Raw genomic sequence first — 22,411 nt, forward strand, 5'->3', positions numbered from 1 at the left:
AGTTCACTTTTAGACATGTGTGAGGACTGGTGTGTGCCAGGGTGGCGAGTTCCAGGAAGCAGGGCCAGAGTTCAAGGGAAAGAGATACCTGGATTTGCACATGTGGGAACCACTGACATACAGAGCTGGTTACAGTCAGAGGCCTGGATGTCATGAACAAAGGGAGGAGGAAGTAAGAAAAGGTAAAAGTCATGGACATGAGCAGAGGGACATTAAGGGTGGAATGAGGAGGAAGAGATACCGAGGAAGGGAACAGTAGGAACAGTAAGAAGGGTAGAAAAGACAGGAGAGTAGTGGCTTTAGTGTGCCTGTGTTTTGGTTTCCATTCACTATCCTAGGCACTCAGGGAGCATTTCAATCAGAAAAACCCATGTCCTTCAGATCTGGGAGATTTTCTTATATTATTTTTTCTTCCTCTGTTGTCTCTGTCTTTTCTTTCTGGAATCCCTATTAGGCAAAATCTTCTGAACTGATCATTTGATCTTCTTCACTTTTTTGCACACTTTTCCATTTCTATTTGTTCTACTTTTTGTGTGATTTCCTCATTATCTTCCTTTCCATCCTTGTCAGATTATTATTTCCTGATATTACAAGTTCAATTTCTAAGAGCTTTTCCTCGTTCTCTGATTTTTCCCTTTCCTTGTTCTTGTTTCTTGGGTGCAGTAATTTCTTTTACTTCTCTGTGAATATCAATGAAAGGCTTTTTGTTTGTTTACTTCAGCTCATTACACCGTCTCTGCTTCTTTTGTATCCTTTCTTGTCTTGCATGCTTATTTTTGTCTCTGCATCGCCCATGAGAGGATTTCCTCAAAACCTGGTGGCCTTCACTGTCCATTCACATTTAAGAATAAGATACTAAAATGCCATTGGAAATCCAAGTGGGGGACCTCACTAAAGGTCATCAGTGACTGTTTGTTAGGGGATCCCTTTCAGGCTCCATAGTCTTTTTTTGGTCCAGTCAATTTCTCCAGAAAGGAGTCCTTCAATCTCCTGCCCAAAGGATACAATGCTGGCTACCAGTGACCTGGGGGCTGATCAGAAGGGTGCTAAAGATTTCACCATTGATAAAGGAGTCTTCCAGTTAATATGTTTATTTCCAATTTACTGCTTTACCCCACTCCCTCAACTGGCCCTTCTCCTAGATATGCTTTTAAAGAAGAACAAGTAAAACAGCTAAATAAATGAATAAAATGTCAAAACCAAAGAATACAAGAAGTAAAATAAATAAAATGTATAAAGCAGGCCACTGTCACCTATGCTGAATAATGTTTAAATAACATCAGCAACTTTTGTCCCATTCTACATTTTAAAGGATTTGTTTCCAGCTGTCCGAAACGTTTTAATCTCTCCATCTCCCCAGCACCAAAAAATAAAAATTAAAAAGATTATTTCAGATTTGTTTATTAAAAAAAACAACCCTCCCCAAAACCTAAGAAATCTTAAAAAAAAAAAAAAATTCTCAGGGCCTTAAAATATCAGCTTTTACAGCTGACCTCTTTAATTAAGCTATTTAATTAAACTATTCTAAAAATAACTTCATTTACTATGTAAGCAGTGGCTAATTTTAGAAATTCATTTGAGAAACTCCCATTATGTATCAGAGGCAGGTTGAGAGTAAAGGTCAGCAGTGACTGACAGTGATCAGAAATGGATGTAGACCTCCACCACAACAGGGTTAACTTACAGTGCCTGGGAGAAGTCAGTATGGGGGCAATTTTGAAATCAGGGCTGCTTGGGTAAAAATAAAGTGAGACTGGAGAATATAAAATACAGAAAAGGAGCCGTGGGTGGAAAGGGAATCATTTTATATAATTTTGGGAACTAAAGGATACACTTGAGGTATAATTTTAGAAAAAGGAGAGGACGAGATTAATCAGTAGACTTTAATGTTAGGATGGCTAAACTGGACAATGATGAATGTGGTCACAGGCAGTGGACCTTACGAGTTAGTGCCCTGGCCACAGGGCTGGCAGAAGCATAAGGCCTAACAGGAATAATAAAGACCTCCTTTGAGATAATCAATTAGAAACCTGGTCTATATTATCAGTTGTATGTTTTTAGATTGAAGCCTCTGAGCAGTCAGGCAGGAAGTTGGTTGGTGAGGTTTCTCTGACATTCAATGGCTATGACTGACAGAGAAATAGGTGAGAAAATCTCTGGGACACATCCTGACGATAATTACATGCATTAGGTGGGAACAGAGAAGGGTTAAAAGGTTTACTGAATAGGAGTTCTTAACTTGGGATCCATGGACCTCTCACAAGAGGCCTTCAGTGAGCCTGAGAAACCCCCGAAATTGTCCATCCAGCTCACACCCACCAAGCTGTCATCACCAAGGACCTGACTGAAATCATCTCTGGTGCCACAGCTCTGGACTAATGAAAATCGAGTTTCATCCTCAGACAAGAGGCAAAGAAGATTCAGCCAGCTGATTTTGTTTTCAGCTTACTGCTGTCCTTGTCAGAAGAAATTGTTGGTCCACTGTTTAAATTACTAAAGATAGCAAGATATTTGTAAATCATCTTACAATAAATCTTACGATAAATCATGACTTTGTAAAGAAACTGTATTAAGTGACCCTTTTAATGTGTGATAAATAAGGAACTTAAAAGTAGGTGTTTCTAAATAAGAGGAGCAATCTAAGATTACAGTGATTTTTATCACAAGGCTTTGGGGAAAATACAGTTAAGTCAACATGCCTGTGTAATAAGAAATGTAGAAAATGGAAGAACATATTCCTGCCCTCAGTTATACAGCTGACACTCAGTTACTGTGTTCCTGTCTTTTGTTCAATACTGTTTTTGAAAAGCCAAAGAAGAAATATTGCTTTTGGTGAGAAGTGCTGGGAATAAAAACTGCAAAATGCTTAAGGTGGCAAAATGCGTGTGTTTATTTGAAAGGTTCAGGGACCTAACACATTTGCTCTGTTTTGCACCACGGTAAACAACTGCTCTTTAGAGACAAATCCCCTGGCCATGATGATAGGATTAAAAGTCTGTTATTAGAACTGAAGGAGAGGAAAAGGAAATCTGGTAAAACTCATAAAAAACAATAAAACACTTCAAAGCCTGGTGCCATTCCAGTGCAGCACACGCCACCAACAAGAGCACTGGTGTCAGATTTAATAGACTTTGATCAAAGGGCAGCTCTGGGAGAAACCAGTACTGCCTCATGTCTTTCCTCTCCTGTTCCCCAAAGAATTAACAAAACCACCGTTTACAAATGGCTGATTGGGACATCTTGCTGGTCTCTTGAATGGCAGGCGACTGATGACTGGAACTGGAACTAAAAAGGCTTCACTAACATTTAAACAAGCCAGGGGATATACAGTGACAAAAGTAGGGGTTCAATCATCTAACTGAAAAATGAATTTAAATTCTCCTAAAAAAGACATGACTTTTTTAGATTTCACACAATGTCCATCCCCATATACTAATTAAATAAAATTTTGGCAGTGATCCACTCTTAGGCACAACAAGTTTTTCTCCGTGGGCATAGAGAAAACAAAGCAAACAAAACAACACTCTGGTTAAAAAACCAAAGTGGTAAAAAAGAATATGTTATTACTTATTTTTAAAGATGACATCAAAAGCAGTGCAGGCTGGGCTTCCCTGGTGGTGCAGAGGTTAAGAATCTGCCTGCCAACGCAGGGGACACAGGTTTGAGCCCTGGTCTGGGAAGATCCCACATGCTGAGGAGCAACTAAGCCCGTGTGCCACAACTACTGAGCCTGCGCTCTAGAGCCCACGAGCCACAACTACTGAAGCCCTAGTGCGCCTAGAGCCTGTGCTCCGCAACAAGAGAAGCCACTGCAATGAGAAGCCTGCGCACCACAATGAAGACCCAACACAGCCAAAAGTAAATTAATTAAATTAAAAAAAAAAAAAAAGCAGTGCAGGCAAATGTCTTTGGGAACAGCCATCTCAATAAGGGCAATTAGAATTCACAGCAAAATACTACATATAACACAGTGCACGGATCACTAGAACGTGACGGGCAGGGGTAAGTTCATCAGGGCCGATGTGCCATAATCTCTCTCCTAAGCTCTAGGCCTGACCTCCAAATGCCTCACAGACATCAGCTGAGTGGTTCAGAGGCTCCTCAAACTCCAGAGGGCCTGAGCGGGGTCTTCACTCTGCCCGTAAGCCTGCTCACCTTCTACCATCACAATCTCTTTGCTCTTCACTGTTTACCAAATTAATATGAAGTCCTCTGCTATGGATTCTCCAGTTTTAGACTAAACTGGATCACTTCCTATGGCTTCCGTTTGTCCTGCCCTTACCTACTTGCATGCCTCTGGTTATGGCATCTCCCTTAAATGCCTGCTTCAATCCCTTCTACTCTTCCTGTACCTGCTGCTGTTAGACAGGTACCTCCTAGGCCTCACTATGATGATTCTACCTCTGAAATGTCTGGATTTTTCTTTCTCTATTACCACTACCACTGTTAGGAGTTCAGGGTGGAGTTTAGTGCCCCATACCCCATTTGGGAATCCCTGACAAAGGAGACTTTTTTTTTTTTTTTGGCGGTACGCGGGCCTCTCACTGCTGTGGCCTCTCCCGTTGCGGAGCACAGGCTCCAGACGTGCAGGCTCAGCGGCCATGGCTCATGGGCCCAGCCGCTCCGCGGCATGTGGGATCTTCCCGGACCGGGGCATGAACCCGTGTCCCCTGCATTGGCAGGCGGACCCTCAACCGCTGCGCCACCAGGGAAGCCCCAAAGGAGACTTTTACATAGTAATAGCCTTATGAATAAAAAGGAACTGGCTTTAGTAATAAACCTGTAAGTGCCTAAAAGCACCCAGGTAAAATTTGGTAAAAGGTATATTAAAGAAACCAACCAGAACCCAAGGCCATAAGGGGACTTCCTACTTCTCACCTCAAATCGAGCAGAGAAGACTACAGGCCCTGCTTCCGGTGGAGACATAGTACAGGAGAAGCATGCCTCTGTGAAGCACTAGCCCTGAACTGTGGCCCAAGTTCTCAGGCTGAAACAAATTTGATTAACAACGCCTCCTCTGGGGTTGGGGAGAAACCCCTGGGAGTAGAGACAGAAAATCCCTTTACCACAGGTTCAAACTGGATGGGAGGGAGGGCAGAAGAAATCCATTCCCCAGATCCCACTGCCGCCAAGAACCTCCGTCCCTTCTCCCTCCCATTCATTTCCCACACTGCCACGAGGAGCACCTTGAGAAAACAGAAACCTGACCATGCTATTTATCTGCTGAAAAGCCTCTGATGACACTACACTACTTCCCTAGGATAAAGTGCAACTTCTTGGCATGGCATGTATGGGCTCCACTCCATCTGATTCGTGCCAAAGTTTCAGGCTTCCTCTCCTTTGACTCACTTCTCAGTGTGCACTTCTCAGTGTGCCCTGCACTCACACATTTGCATGGAATTCCCATTCCCAGGACATCTGCTCCTATCACTGGGCTTTGGGGCATGCTTTTGGTGGTCCCTCTGCCCGAACCAGGACCCACTCCTTTTGAACTCATTCTTCATAATCCAGCTCTGATGTTTCTCAAGGGAAACTTTCCCACATGCCCCAAGTATTTATTTATTCTATCCTATGTTTCCAGAGCCTGGTTATATATCTCTATTTTCACATTTATTATATTGCATTAAAATGATTCGTTTATGATCATCTCTCCCAGTTAAAGAGTAAGCTCCAAAAGAAAGTTAGCTGTTTTCCTTATCTTTTCACCTAGCATACAGTCTTTTTAAAATAACAGCTTTAGGGACTTCCCTGGCGGTCCAGTAGTTAAGACTTGGCGCTTCCACTGCAAGGGGCACGGGTCTGATCCCTGGTCAGGGAACTAAGATCCTGCTTGCAGTGTGGTACAGCCAAAAAAAAGAAAAACAGAAAAAAAGAAAATAACAGCTTTAGTGAGATGTAATCTATTTATATACTATAAAATTCACTCTTTTAAAGTGTCCAGTTCAGTGCCTTTTAGTATAATTATGTAACCATCACCACTGTTTAATTGTAAAACACTTCCATCACCCTCAAAAAGAAACCCCATACCAAGTAAGCAGCCTCTTCCCATCCCTCCCTCCCTCAAGCAACCAACCACTAATCTACTTTATATCTCTATGTATTTGCCTATTCTGGCCACTAAATATAAACGGAACCAAACAATATGTGGCCTTTTGTGTCTGTCTTCTTTCACTTAGCATAACGTTTTCAGGATTCATCTATGTTGTAGCATGCATCAGAACTTCACTCCTTTTTATGGCTGAATAATATTCCATTGTATGGATATATATACCATATTTTGTTTATCCGTTCATCAACTGATGGACATTTGGACTGTTCTCAATTTTTTGGCTATTATGAGTCATGCTGCTATGACATTTATGTACAAGGTTTTATGTGGATATATGTTTCTAACTCCCTTAGGAGTACAGAATTGCTGGGTCATACATTAAATCTGTGTTTTTACATTTAAGAAACTGTCAGGCTGTTTTTCAAAATGGCTGCACCATTTTCCATTCCTGCCGGCAGTGTATAAATGTTCTAATTTCTCTGCATCTGTGCCAATACATGTTGTCTGTCTTTTTAATTTTAGTCATTCTAGTGGGTGTGAAGTGGTATCTCCTTGTGGTTTTGATTTGCATTTCATATAATCTTTTTTAAAATTAATTTTTATTGGAGTATAGCTGACTTGCAATGTTGTGTTAGTTTCTTTCCTTTCTTTTTTTTGGGGGAAAGATGATTCTTTCTTTCTCTTGTCTGTGCCGGGTCTTAGTTGTGGCATGCGTGATCTTTGTTGTGGCATGTGGGATCTTTAGTTGAGGCATGCATGTGGGAACTAGTTCCCCGACCAGGGATCGAACCTGGGCCCCCTGCACTGGGAGCTCGGAGTCTTACCCACTGGACCACCAGGGAAGTCCCTACAATGTTGTGTTAGTTTCTGCTGTACAGCAACGTGAAACAGTTATACATAATAATCTTAATAACTATTTATATAATGAATAATCTTTGAATACCCTGTACATAGTAAGACAGGCTGGGATATGGGACCTGGGACCCTTTGCTACAATGCTTGCACCTGAACAAACGTTTCCTCCAGCAACAAAATACAAAGAAACTATAAGAAACTAAAAATAACTGTGTGCATGGCAGTTGGGGCAAATTATGGACACCAAGATGCAAAGACCAAAAAGCCCAACTGCCACTTCTGAAGAGCCGGGAGCAAAAGCAGGGGGTCGGGAGCAAAAGCAGCGACTGCACATGCTCCGTACACCACCTAAGGGGTGGGCAGACCACCTAAGCCCCTGCTCTGGCCTGACCCCTGGACACACCCCTACCCTCACCCCACATAAGGATCCAGCTCACTCCCCCTGAGCGAGCAAGCAAGCAAGGGAAGCTGTTGCTTGTTCTCACTGCCCCCGCTGCTGCAGCAGGGGCCCCAATAAAGCCTTGCCTGAATTTCTTGTCTGGCCTCTGATCAATTTCTATTGATTAAGGAGGCCAAGAACCCTGGTCGGTAACAGTAGTAAACATCCCATAAACACTAGCTAACCAAACTGAAGTGTTTCAATGTTCTTTTCATTCCACAAATAATTGTTGATCCACAATGGGCTAACTCCAATGTATCTAGTATAGTTTGTCAAGGTTATGAAGGTAGACTTTGCAGCAAAAAGGCCTGAGTTCAAATCCCAACTCTGCTACTTACTGGCTGTATGAACTTGGGCAGGCAATTTAATCTTTCTGAGCTTTAGTGGGGGCACGGTAACAGTATCTGCCTTATGGTGTAGCTGTGAAGGTTAAATAAGGTCATGAGTGTTAAGGGCTTGGCACAGTGGCTATGGGGAATACTCAGTACATGTTAATTATTTTCACTGAGTGAACTGAAGTCATAAAGGTAAACAAGAAAAATGCCTAATAACAGCACTATATGACGTAAGCTGTGACAGAGATATTTATGTCTCTATCCATAACAATGAGGCTACCCTCTTGTCCTTATTATTAGGCAATTATGCAAACTAATTACATGTTTACATAATGGTTTGAATTTTAAAATACATATTAAACAAATATTCTAATTTAAGATGTGTTACCTTCAAGAAAGTAGTGCTTTAGCATACTGAGAAACAAGAGATTTTGGATAAGAATGATTTATACTTCATGAATATAGAGCTCCTGTGGTCAACTTTCTTTTTGCTGTCACCGTTTTTAAAAGTAGACAATATGTGGGAAACAAGGTTATTTTTTATATGTATGAGAGAATTTCTTATTTGCGTTTCTTAGCCCACAACGAAACAAACATTTTGTACAATGTTGGCATTTAATAAAAAATGTTAAGTTTGTTTTTGAATTTTTGGGGCATATTTTTAAATTTCACAGTGTGCTTAAGAGTTCTCATTTTCAGGGACTTCCCTGGTGGCTCAGTGGTTAAGAATCCGCCTGCCAATGCAGGGGACATGGGTTTGAGCCCTGCTCTGGGAAAATGCCATATGCCGTGGAGCAACTAAGCCCGTGCGCCACAACTACTGAGCCTGTGCTCTAGAGCCTGCGAGCCACAACTACTGAGCCCGCGTGCCTAGAGCCCGTGCTCTGCAACAAGAGAAGCCACCGCAGTGAGAAGCCCACGCACTGCAATGAAGAGTAGCCCCTGCTCCCCACATCTAGAGAAAGCCCACGCGCAGCAACAAAGACCCAATGCAGCCAAATATGTAAATAAAATAAATAAATTTTTACAAAAAGAGTTCCTTTTCAACTACATAGAACTTTTTTTCAGCAGACCAGTAATCATCCTGTATATTTTTAATGCAAATACGGGTGTTTCAAATGTAAATTTGCTTTGGGTGAAGAATGTTCTAGGTGGTCTTGAGGACAGCAGACCAGGGGACTTAAGGATGATTATGACAGAGAAAAGGCAGGGTGTGAGCCAGGTCAAAGATGTAAGTACTACCACAAGGAAAGGAAGATTAGACAACCAGGGAGAAGCTAGTGAGAAGAAAGGAAAATCGGGAGATAATTGAACTAAAAGCCTACAAAATGAAAACAACTGCTGAGGGAAAGCAGAGACCAGTGTGGCTAAATTTGGGAACTATCTAGAGATCTGTTCCAAAATGGAAAGAGAACTACTGTCTGAAGTAATGAGATGGAAGCAGCTCTGGCTCAGCGAGATTTAGAGAAGAGAAACCAAGCAGAAAGAAGATTTATCCTACGCAGGAGCTGGACTTGTTACCCATATTAAGTTAGAGTCCTTTCTTTTGCTTATCTATGAATCTCTTACACACCAAGTTTCTCTTCAGATACATTATTTTATATATATATAAAATAAATGAAAGGGACCTCAGAATCCATCTAGTGATCTAGGGACTTAAATGGCTGCATAAATGCTGCTGCTGGCTCTTATCCATTATGGGCCAAAAGAGGACCGGAAAAGGTCCTAAAGAGGTTAACGGAAGGGCCCAATTTCCCACAGCTATGGCTAAAAGAAGGGATACCCCTGAAATGATGGCAGGAAAAAATGAAAATTAGAGAGGCAGGCTTCCTATTTGAATACTCCACTCATTCAATTTTATTCAGAAACAGCCTTTAATTACTTGGAAATGACAATATAGACTAATATAGCTCATACCTTTCTCTCCTTCCATCTGGAGATGCCCTACTTTATCACTCCATGGAAGCCAATGTAGGAAAATCAAAACACTGCAAAACCAAGAGTACTTAGAAGCCATGCACATTCAAACACAGAATAAAGGAAGAAGCTTGAGAAAGTGGATCGCATCTGAGACAGTCACCCTGGTGATGGACTCCCAGGCGGGACTGGTTACTGAAGGGATAGCCACCTAGGCTTTCCTTGTGGTGGTGGAATTATTTCTTTTCATTTGAGTTGGACTTCAATTTGAGCTTCATTTGGGTTAATAAATACTGCTTTAAAAATGTAAATATATCTAGGATGGGTAAAGAATTGTGACTCATACATTTGTGTGATTAATTCCATGCAGGGTGTTATTTAAATACTTAACAACAGCTACAGCAGGGGTATGAACCAGACTCCTAGAGGCCCAAGCTGTGCAGGATCACGAGGAGGTCCAGGAGGCCCTAGCAGTGGGGTGAGGGAGTACAGTGAAGGGACTGAAGAAGTGGCTATGTACCTTTACCAAAATACTTAACATTTAACAGCCAGTACACCTATATCCATATATACTGGTAGAGTACTAGCCCCAGTTCCAAACTTTTTTTTTTTTTTTTTTGCGGTACGCGGGCCTCTCACTGTTGTGGCCTCTCCCGTTGCGGAGCACAGGCTCTGGACGCGCAGGCTCAGCGGCCATGGCTCACGGGCACAGCCGCTCCGCGGCATGTGGGATCCTCCCGGACCAGGGCACGAACCCGTGCCCCCTGCATCGGCAGGCGGACTCTCAACCACTGCGCCACCAGGGAAGCCCCATACATTTTAAAAATCCCAATAAATTAGCTGAGTTATGTGACAGACAGAGAATTCTGATTAAGAGAGGAGGGAGACAAAAATAATGCCGTTCTGAATGAACCCCAGGGGAGAAATAAGGCAGGAAAGAACAAAACTAATATAAAAATTTTTTTCAGGAAAATATTCTCTCATTCTCCTCCTCTTCTTCCTAACCAGAGGTCTCTCTGTCCCCAGGACCCATAATCATGCTAATATTAGCTCTAGGTTAATTCACAGAAAACAATTTGCCAAAAGCCCATATGCTGAAAGTCAATCCACCTGAAACCCAATTCACTGAAGACCAACTTGCCAAATTTACCACATTTACTGGCCTTCTAAAAATCATTTATAGAGTCCACAACATTTTGAATGTGATGATACTGGGAGGGTTAAGACGACTATGGGGAACTAGGGACCCAGGGACCTGGAGTCTCCTGACTCTTTCTGCCTCAGTTCATCCTCTCTCTGCCCTGCAGGCTCACTCTCCGCACCCCGGTCTCCTCCTGTTTCAGCCTCCTGGTCTCTCTTTCTCTAGAGCTGACGGCCTGGGCTGAGCCATGCACTGACTAACACATAGTCTGTTCCTCTGGCCTTGGAAGGTCCCTCTTCTTTGCCCCAGCTTTAACCTCCAGCTGCAGCAGCCAGATGCCGGGACAGAGATAAAATGAACATTCCTTAAAATGATGACACTACAGAAATATTCATAAGCTGTTAAAAACCATCCAATTAGAACTGTTAGCAACATTTTAGTTAAACAAGTTTTTGATGACAATGGGCAAAATTAGTTAATTTGGCAAAGTTTAATCGGCAAAATTGGAAGTATCCTAAAAGTGCTAAATGTAGGCAATTTTTTTAAAAGGCTTTAAAAAAGGATCTGAAAGACATCATTATAGATAGAAAAATTCCCATAGGAAATGCTGAAATTCTGGAAACATTCAAAAGAAAAACATGTTGGTTGAATTTCCTTAGGATCTCTCAACAAATTCAACATTTCTTAAGATGCATGAAGCCAGAGGGTATAAAGACAAACCGATGAGCAGCAACCTCACCTAAGGTCCTTTAAAACACACTTCACATCCTGGCCAACAAACAAAGAAACAAAAACAAATACAAAGCAAAACAAAGCAAACTGAACAAATGGTCTCCACATTACAAGATTCCAGTTTATATAAAACCATCTGTGTAAAAGACATGCATTGAGAAATCTGTGCAAGGTAACACTGAACTATGAAAGATAAACACCTAATTTAGGAAAGCAAGATTTGGTAAGGGTGACTAGGCAATTTTTTTTTAAACTTTGTACACAGATATACATTTTTCTTCAGAGACACTTAAAAACAATAAACATGTATAAATGTAGGAAGATGTGTTTCAAGTTCTTAATATTTATCTTAGAAACGAACTCAGACATAGTTCAACAGGGAATTTTAGAGAAAGAACAGCTACAAATCATGGTTTTAGTTATATATTTTTTAAATACCTAGGATATCTATTGATTTTTATAGACCAAAATATAATATAATAAGCACTACTAAAAGAAAAGTTTTTAAAATAAAAGAAAAATGTCTTAGAAATAATTCTTCTATTTTTTTTTTTAGCAAATTTGACAGAATGGCATTCTAGTATTCTAGAAAAGAAAAATGTACTAGCCCTCCAAATAGGATACATAAAAAACTTAGTAAGATTCCACATAAAAAACATGTTTTTATGGAACTAAACTTGACATTAAAATTTTAATTTTGCATTATGAGAAAATGTGTACAGACTTCAATTTAATTCCTATAATATCTGATCAATTCTTTCAAAAATTAAAATTAAACTACCCATAACTCTCACACTATATTGCTCCAGAAGGGCTAGGAAAAAAGCAGACAGTTTGAATGACTATAAGCTTCTCTATTATTTCTTATTCAGTTTATATATGGCCTCCAAAAAGCATTTGTTACTGTACAGAGAATATAACAAATATCCATATACCCACCATTCAAAATTTATAAGTACTAATATTATAATATTTACTTCTGATACTTTTTTAAATAAAATATTTCTGATAAAGCTGCTACCACATTTTTAGTCTTCCCAGACCCATTCTCCTCCTGTTCCAGAGGCAATAAATTTATTATGTATTCTTCCAATCTTTGTTTACATATCTTATGACATATATATGTATTCATAAGTACATAATATTTGTGTGTATGCTCTGCATTTAAAAAACTAACATTATGTTTCCAAAATCTGATCATGTTAATGCATATAAACCTAATTCATTCATGTTAACTTCTAAGTAGTATCTTATGACAACTTATGTAGCCATTCTCCTACTGATAGGCATTTTGGTTGTTTCCAATTTTTTGCATTCTAAAAAATGACTTGGTACACATCCTTATACATGTACCCTTATACACACACAGGAGAATATATCCCTAGCAATGGAATTGTTTGGTTGTAGGAATGAGGTACCACCTCACACCAGTCAGAATGACCATCATTAAAAAGTCTACAAATAAGAAATCCTGGGCTTCCCTGGTGGCGCAGTGGTTGGGAGTCCGCCTGTCAATGCAGGGGACGCGGGTTTGTGCCCCGGTCTGGGAGGATCCCACGTGCCGCGGAGCGGCTTGGCCCGTAAGCCATGGCCGCTGGGCCTGCGCATCCGGAGCCTGTGCTCTGCAGCGGGAGAGGCCACAACAGTGAGAGGCCCACATACCGCAAAAAAAAAAAAAAAAAAAAAAAAAATCCTGCAATCCCACTCCCAGGCATATATCTGGAAAAGACGAAAACTCTAATTGGAAAAGATAATGTACTCCAATGTTCATAGAAGCACTATTTATAAGAGCCAAGATACAGAAGCAATCCAAATGCCCATGTTTAAGAAGATGTGGTATATATATACAATGGAATACCACTCAGCCACATTAAAAATGAAAAAAAGAATGAAATAATGCCATTTTTAGCAACATGGATGGACCTAGAGATTATCATAGTAAGTGAAGTAAGTCAGATAGAGAAAGACAAATATCATATGATATCACTTATATGTGGTATATATATATGTCACACAAATAATACATATATATATACACACACACAAATAATGCTGGAGCGGGTGTGGAGAAAAGGGAACCCTCCTATACTGTTGGTGGGAGTGTAAATTGGTGCAGCCACTATGGAAAACAGTATGGAGGTTCCTCAAAAAACTAAAAATAGAGTTGCCATATGATCCAGCAATCCCACTACTGGGCATATATCTGGAGAAAACTCTAATTCAAAAAGATACATGCACCCCAATGTTCATTGCAGCACTACTTACAATAGCCAAGACATGGAAGCAACCTAAATATCCACTGACAGATGAATGGATTAAAGAAATTGTGGCATACACACACACACAAACACACACAGTGGAATACTACTCAGCCATAAAAAAGAATGAAATAATGCCATTTGCAGCAACGTGGATAAACCTAGAGATTATCATACTAAGTGAAGTAAGACAGAGAAAGACAAGTATCATATGATTATCACTTATATGTAGAATCTAAAATATAATACAATTGAACTTATTTGAAAAACAGAAACAGACTCACAGATAGAAAACAAACTTATGAATACCAAAGGGAGGGAGGGGAGGGATAAATTAGGAGTATGGGATTAACAGATACAAACTACCATACATAAAATAGATAAACAACAAGATCCTACTGTATAACACAGGGAACTGTGTTATTCAATATTCAATATCTTGTAAGATCCTATAATGGAAAATAATCTGAATATATATATATATATATATATATATATATATATATATATATATATACTGAATCACTTTGCTTTAGACCTGAAACTAACACAATATTGTAAATCAACTATACTTCAATAGAAAAACCCCCAAAACAACAAAAAAACCAAACCAAAACATAACATAAAATAAAGGAGCTTCCACTAACCAGATCTTTAAAAAAAAAAAAAAGGCAAAGTTTATAACACACTAAATAATAATAATAGAATGCCCATGTTCATAATGATATTTCTTTTAAATGAGAAGCTTTTCTTCACAGAACAGCTAATAAATAAAGAAGCAATAATGGAATTGGAAAAAACACTATTTCAAAACTGGTTCAGGCAAAGATCAATGAATGCTAAAACCACTGTGTGAAAGGTTTGGGGAACAGGATAGTCACGTGATCTCAAAGTATCACACCACAGGTTACATACTAATTGTAAAGAGAACAGGGTACCCTTATGAATTTGTCTTATTTTGGTGAAGCTAGTTTCTTTTCATGTTTTTTTCTATTCTGGTCTCTGATACTCACATTGTTTGCCTATTTTTCTGTTGGCTTGTTTGCTTTACTAATTGAATTGTATAAATTCTTTACATACTTTGGACACTGTAATGCAAATATCTTTACTGAGTATGTGACTTGTGTATGCTACTTTTTGTGGCAAATTTAATACATCTTTCCCTACCCTCAGGGTCACAGAGATAGTCTCCCATATTTTCTTCTTAAGGCTGGATTCTACTTAGCTTGTTTTTTTAAGGACATGAACAATAAGCACTGATCTGTAACTGTTGGAAGATACAAACCACTGTTGCAGCCTCCTTATATCAAAGTCATCTTTTAGTTCTTAAAGTTTTTCCACCTTTATGCGGAGGCTCCTTTCAATAGCATGAATTGAAAATTGCTATTTAAAACAATATATGATAAAGTTATATATTAAAAAAATTGAAAAGAATGTCATATAATCTTACATGAGTGAACAACATTTCATTCCTGAGCTCTTCAGACTTTTCATTTGGAGTCCAAGCTTCAGCAAACTGCAGGAAATCCCATTTTTCCTTATCACCCTCCTCAGCCTGAAGTTTTTCCTTCCTACCATTCAGTGTGCTCCCTGTAACCTGAGCCTGTAAGATGATAAAATGCATGAATTTTACAACAGGTCACCTCACAGCTGACATTTACTAAGTAGTAACTTGATTTTGCATTTAAATCACAAGCAATCCAATAAGGAAAATCTTACTGTTTCAACGTATCAAGGGCTTTAGTAATATAATTATTTATAATTACAACCAAATTGCCAAGTCAATGATTCCTATGCTTAATGAGGAAAAGGTTAACTAGAGAAGCTATACTATTTGCTTTTCTCATAAAAACTTTTATTCTAATATTTATAAACTTTGAAATTGAACATACATATGATTGGCCATTTTGAATATCTATACTCAGTGCTTGAAAGCCATCCTCTAGACCTTAGTCAAGTCCTTTCTATAAACATCCCTCAAGGCTGGGGAGAAGAGACAGCTGAGTGGACAGAGCAAGCAACATCCCTAATACCTTTTCTAGAATCCGGGTATAGGCTGTCCTCTGTCCAAAATTTAGCCCGGAACTCAAAAATCCTGTTGAAGAAGGGTTTATTCTTAGCTTACAAAAAGCTAAGGGGTTTGAAAGCATTTTAGTTCCTTACTAGCTCATCCTCCCCTAGCTGCTAAAATGGTTGAAGAAGGGCTTGGAAGACAATAGGAACACACATAAATTCATGTCTGTCTCTCATGACCGAGGATAGCAGGTAGAGTACTACCAATTGAAGCCTTTTCTGGACTTGGTCCCTATCAACATCAATATCTCAGTGTACTTCGATATCCTTTGCCTGAAAACACTACAACTCAGCCTCTTAACTCATGCAGGCTATGGGTAATAATGAGTAAGTGGTAACCTGGTTTAAATTCAAGCTTTACCTTGCGGTTCAACATTCCCCACATAAGGGTGTCTAGAGTCCCATTTGCAATAAGGTAGTGAATATTCACAGAACTGCACTGTCCAATCCGGTGAGCACGGTCTTCTGCTTGTTTTATGTGTCCAGGGTCCCAGTACAACTCAGCAAATACAACATGAGTTGCAGCAGTAAATGTCAAACCCTAAGCGAAATAAAGTGAAGAAACTGAGATGCAAATAAGCTGAGAATTTAGCATAGAGCCATATATAATAAAGTCTTCTGAGTATGTTCAATGGACAAGAGAACACTGAAGGACTTAAAAACAAAGGAGTCTTTCATTTTAAGCCAAATTAAGAAAATTTAATTCATGAAAGGCAAATGAAGACTGCTTATTGCAAGATAGCCAGGTGAACTACAAAGAACACATTTAAAAGGTACTTCAATATTTCAAAAGTCAGTTTAATGGATACATATATAAACAAAATCACTTTGTCCTCTGAAGAAGACTTGATTCACATTAACACTGGAAAATCTAATAAAATATATTATAAATGAGAATATAATTTCTAACACATGGTATCCATGGCAACTATGACAGCAATGACATCCTCTATTCATTTAATTCATACTGCTGTTCTATAAAGCAAGAAAATCATGTCTACAGTCACACTCTTTTCTTTCTATGGAATTTCTCATGTTGCATCCCAAAGACTGACATTTACTGACTTGTATCTTGATGTATAAAACACAACTGCATTTTTGTGCAATTGCATTTTATATCAGTTTGAAATAGTGTAACATTAAAAATATGAACTAAGTCTTGTTTTACAATTAGTATATGAAATAATGAAAATCTCCTCAAACTAAAAATGTGTCCAAAAATGCATGACTTTAAAGTGGAGAGGCCGAGTGAAATGTGGACCATAATTATGCTATTGCCACATAGTAGTAAGTGACATTAGGTGGTCAGCAGAAATACCTACTATACTTTGGAAGTGTCATCTAATCCAATCTATGCTGTTGTTCACGTGTACTGGAACTTCTGTAAGTGACTTTTGTGACTGCTGTGCTGTTATTTTGATATGTTATTTTAACTTGAAATATTTTTATATCACATACCATCATACTAGCATTCATTAAATGGTGGCATCAGTTCTCAAGCTGAAGATCAACTACTTCGGAACAGAACTTAGAAGTAATAAAAACATGGAGAGAGTCAAATAAACACCATGCTAAACTGTGCTGCTATTTAGGATATAAAATGCCACACGTATTGAGAGATAATGCAGAAAAATTAAGTATTATTGATATTTAAAGATGGACACCTTTAAGTGTGTAAAAAGTATCATATGACCATACAAGAATCCATGTTGACGTTGGCAGGATCAACGTCACACAAAGATGCTACTAAATTGGACTTCCCTGGCAGTCAGTGAATAAAGTTCTGTGCTTCCACTGCAGGGGCGTGGTTCGATCCCTGGTCGGGGAACTAATATCCCACCTGTGGCGCTGCATGGCCAAAAAAAAAAAGATGCTACTAAATTACAATGGAAGAGTCACAAACCTCCAAAACAAAGCCCTTTCTACAATACCTTCCTTTATTGCTATGAAGATATTAGTATTCAAGTATATGAGTTTTGAACTATACAAGGTCTTCAGGAGTACAGCCTTGAATAAAATGTGAGTGCCTTGCAAAATCTTAATTTCCGAAAGTCTTTTATCAGGTCACTCCAAGACTCTCCTACCCAGCTTCCTCCTACTTATCTTCTTCTGAGCTATCAGTATTCCATTTCTACTTTTAAGCTCTTTTTGATGATATTCTCTATGGCTGAAATATTCTAACAGACATAAAACTAGATTACTGGAAACTTAATCCAACATGAGGAAAGTGTTGAGACAACCCTCTTTTTGGCTAGAACTCCTAGTGAGTTAGTTCTAGAACTTCTTCATCCTCATGGATTCTCTCTATATATACAATTTTATGTACATCAATTAGCTCGGTAAAAGGAGAACTTTGGCCCTGGTCCGGATTCCAGAATCCACAGAAGCTGCCACATATGCCATATAGCAGGTTGGATATTTAACAGCAATATGCTCAATTACTTTCCCCTACGTTAAATATCCTGGCTTAGACATTTATATCAAAATATTTTAGAATGTTAGTAGGAAAGACATCCAGAAGGATCCCCTCTTACATAGGGTGGCAGAGACTAATATCTATTCTTTTCTTATTCCTTTGTAATGTGACACCTGATGTTTATTATGACTAATTGGAATAACGGTTAATTTCTCCAACTTCCCTTGAAGTTAGTTGTGGCCCTGGGACTAACTGCAGGCCAGTGAGATATAGCATGCCTTTCTCCAGTAAACTGCCTGGATCGCAGATATGATGGATAAGCTTTAGCAGCCCTCTTAGATGGAAGCAACCTAAATGCCCATCGACGGACGAATGGATAATGAAGGTGTGGTACATATATACAATGGAATATTACTCAGCCATAAAAAGGAACGAAATTGGGTCATTTGTAGAGATGTGGATGGACCTAGAGACTGTCACAGAGAGTGAAGTAAGTCAGAAAGTGGAAAACAAATATCGTATATTAATGCATATATGTGGAACCTAGAAAAATGGTACAGATGAACTGGTTTGCAGGGCAGAAATTGAGACACAGATGTAGAGAACAAACGTATGGACACCAAGTGGGGAAAGCTGTGGGGGGTGGGGATGGTGGTGTGATTGGGTGATTGGGATTGACATGTATACACTGATGTGTATAAAATGGATGACAAATAAGAACCTGCTGTATAAAAAAAATTAAATTAAATTAAATTAAATTAAAAAAAAAGAGATATCTGCTAGGAGTGGTAAAGCAGAAAACCAGAAGGGGCCTAAGTGCTAAGAAACTACCATGCTAGCCTTAGACTGCCTATATCAGAGAATAAAACTTTGTGATTTAAGTCATTCTTAATTTGGGTTTTCATTTACTTGCAGCCAAACCTAATTCTAAAGGACAAACCAAGGGCACTCCATTAAAAGTTCAGAAAGACAGAAGAGTTCTTTTCCCTCAGGCCACCTTGCCTCACAGACTCTGATGAAAACAACCAAGTCAGATAAGTGCTATAAAGAAAGGGATGAGAAAAGTCTATGCAAATTCAAAGGAAGGAAAAGATCATGGAAAAGTATTATAATCACATTAACTATATTCTTTTAGGAAATCCTCTCCTTGAAAATTTAGGAAGCTTAGTCAGAGGTGTTGAGGTCTCCTTCTGTTACACTTTCTAGCACTCTCCAAAGTAGAATGAATATTTATCACACCAGATATAAAGTTATAGTTATGGTTAATCATCTTGACATTTTCATCATCTCAACAATTCATTATCAAATTTAGACCTGAAACTTCTTACCTGACCAGCAGCCTGAATGCTTAGGATAGCCACACGAGTCCCAGGATCCTTCTGAAACTGATTAACCAGATGTATTCTTTCTGAAGATGGAACACTTCCATCAATCCTAATGTAACGAGTCTACCACCAACAACAAGGGAAATGGCAAAATTAGGACAAGCTCCTATGCATCCATCTTATTATACATATTTTACAGCTTATTTTTATGTTCACGTAATAAAACAGAAACTGGTGAAGATGACAGATTAGTAAATGTTACACAAGAAGAATTTTTTTTGTTTTTACTAATATCATAGTACTTTATTTGTTGTTTGATAGACAGTTGTTTCCAGTTCTGGGGTATTGCAAACTGTGCTGCAGGGAATACCTTCACAGATGTCTCTGTCCCTTTGTGTTCCTGTGTCAGTTTATCTGAAGTATGTATTCAGGAGTAGAAGTTCTGGATCGATTTTAAATGTTATCCCTTCCAAGGCAGTCTCCCAACCAGATGATAGTGCCCAAAAAGTTGTTGCTAAGAAACGGCACAGAAGGCGTCCCCAATGGTGTTGACAATGAGTGGGAGTTGGTCTAGCTGGTGTCAGGACTTAATGAAGCTCAGGGTCTTGATGTCTCATCGCAGAAAGAATTCAGTGAGAGACAAAGTGATAGGCAAGAAGCGGATTTATTCAGAGAGAAACACTCCCCAGACAGAGTGTGGGTCATCTCAGAAGGTGAGAAAGGCCAATACGAGAAGAATCTTAACCAGATTTCTTAATAGCTTCTTATAACAATTTTGTATTTTTAAACTTTTTAAGCTACTTGAGAGTGGGATCTATGTCTAATTCATCTTCATAACATCAACGCCAAGTGTGATGCCACAGATATAATAGGAGCTCTATAATCATTACTGGATTAAGCTAATGTTGTTATCAGTAACATTCTATGTAAATTAATAAGCAAACTTTAAATCATGGATCAGACTAATTCTAAAGTAACAGGATGACTAATTCTAAAGTAACAGGATCACTAATTCCAAAGTAAAAATAAAGTCAGACATGTGAGAAAAGAAAAAGAAGATTCTGCCCATGTATTAGGGATTCATGAAGAGTAGTCCTGAAATGTCGCAACATTAACTGGGAAAACATTTTTTTTTAATGTACCATTTGAGTTCTCTTTTCTCGCATTATTAAACTTAAAAGAAATATGTGACATGGTCATCTCCACTGAGGCAGGGAACCAAGACACCCAAATACATTTTTACAAAGTGAGGAAACATCAAATGCTAAACTGAACAGTGCTATCTTTTAAGAACGATGTGAGTTGAGAAAAAGGAGCAATCAGTGTGTGTTAGAATAGCTAAAAAGAACTTATTACTCAACTTTGTAAAAACAAATATAAGCCCTGAATTTCAAATTGCCTCATTTTTATATGCACTTTTATGGAAAACGTTGCCTTAAATAGTTGAGACATACAAATACTCAGTTTTATAAGGGAATCATCAAGTTAATCATTAAATAGAATGCCCCTTATCAACTTTCTATGTCTTCACAAAACAGATATAAATTGACCAGTGATCCACTTAATATCCATCAAGGGAGATTACAGAATCTTCTGAGGGTCTTTCTAAAGAAAACACATTGTCAGGCTAGGGAGAGTTTTACCTACGTTTTTAACTCTTAGTGACACTAAAGGGGATTCTAAACATACCAGTAAAGTGGGAGTGGGAAGAGACACACTTGGAAAAGATTCCGGTGGTTTTAAGGTGTAATGAATCAGAATTAAAAATCTAACATTACTGTTCAATCATTTAAAATTTATTTCTAAGGCTAATTAACTCTTCTTCAGAGGGTGTTTCACAGATACTATGTGATAATGATAAAGCATCTTTTAATACACAGCACTTTACTATATCATATTATCATAAATCTTTCTACGAAGAAAACACTAGAATTACATCTTTGGTAATGTTAATGAACATATTAGCAAATGCTTGAATATGTATACAAAGTTTTACAAAAATATGGCTTTATTCCTCCCTTTAAAATATCTACCTGCACAGGCAAGTGGTTCTGCTGCTACATGTATATTAAGCTCATATAATTTGTCAGGAACTTTCTCTGGGCGATTCAGAGCATCTCTGGAAGCCCTTAGCACATATGACAGGTTTACACTGGATATAACCAGGTTTACACTCTGAAAGAAAAAATGGCAGATGCTGTGGCCGATAGGGCTGTTGGAAAACAAGGTGGACGGAAGAGAATGCAGTGAGGCCAGCAGGTTTGGTGGCGCTTACCTGGGCATATGTTTCAAACCCACCTACACTAAATCTTAATAATCATATTCTATAGAGTAGGCTGCCTGCAAGTTTAAAAGGTATGACTGCAGCTGGGCACTAAAATTGGCTGAAATCGTTCTTTTTTTCCCCTCAAAATCACCCACATTCTAAGGCCACCATGTTGGTAAACAAAAAATTTTAACTGCCTATATCAATCTCAAATGGTCCAGTAACAAAACCAGAATTCACATTATAGCCTATCAAGGCAGCATATTTTAATCAATCCAGATAATTTGATCAGTGGAAAATTATGACTGGTATAAAAGGGAAAACTTAATAGTATATTATCAATACAACAGAAATATAATATTAGTATAATCTGCAATAAAAATACATAATAATAATTTATAGATATTATACCAACCCATCATCTAAAGAAGGCAAAAAAGCTCAGTTATAAAACTACAATTGAGGGGCTTCCCTGGTGGTGCAGTGGTTGAGAGTCTGCCTGCCGATGCAGGGGACACGGGTTCGTGCCCCGGTCTGGGAAGATCCCGCATGCCGCGGAGCGGCTGGGCCCGTGAGCCATGGCCGCTGAGCCTGCGCTTCCGGAG

General features: G+C 38.8%; 1 protein-coding gene across 3 annotated transcripts in view; it reads right to left on the bottom strand.

Moving 5' to 3' along the window:
* The window catches only part of ZRANB3 (zinc finger RANBP2-type containing 3), a gene marked incomplete at its 5' end in the record, with an annotated part of 244,581 nt that overhangs the window by 30,989 nt on the left and 191,181 nt on the right, over positions 1 to 22,411 (bottom strand). For all 3 annotated transcript variants that reach the window (XM_079709822.1, XM_079709821.1, XM_079709820.1), the window contains 3 exons: positions 15,177 to 15,329; positions 16,161 to 16,340; positions 19,544 to 19,663. In XM_079709822.1, coding sequence (XP_079565948.1) covers positions 15,177 to 15,329; positions 16,161 to 16,340; positions 19,544 to 19,663 — 453 coding nt within the window. The remainder of the gene's footprint in view (positions 1 to 15,176; positions 15,330 to 16,160; positions 16,341 to 19,543; positions 19,664 to 22,411) is intronic.

This window comes from Hyperoodon ampullatus (assembly GCF_949752795.1).
Source record: "Hyperoodon ampullatus genome assembly, chromosome: 8".
NCBI classification, from domain to species: Eukaryota; Metazoa; Chordata; class Mammalia; order Artiodactyla; family Ziphiidae; genus Hyperoodon; species Hyperoodon ampullatus.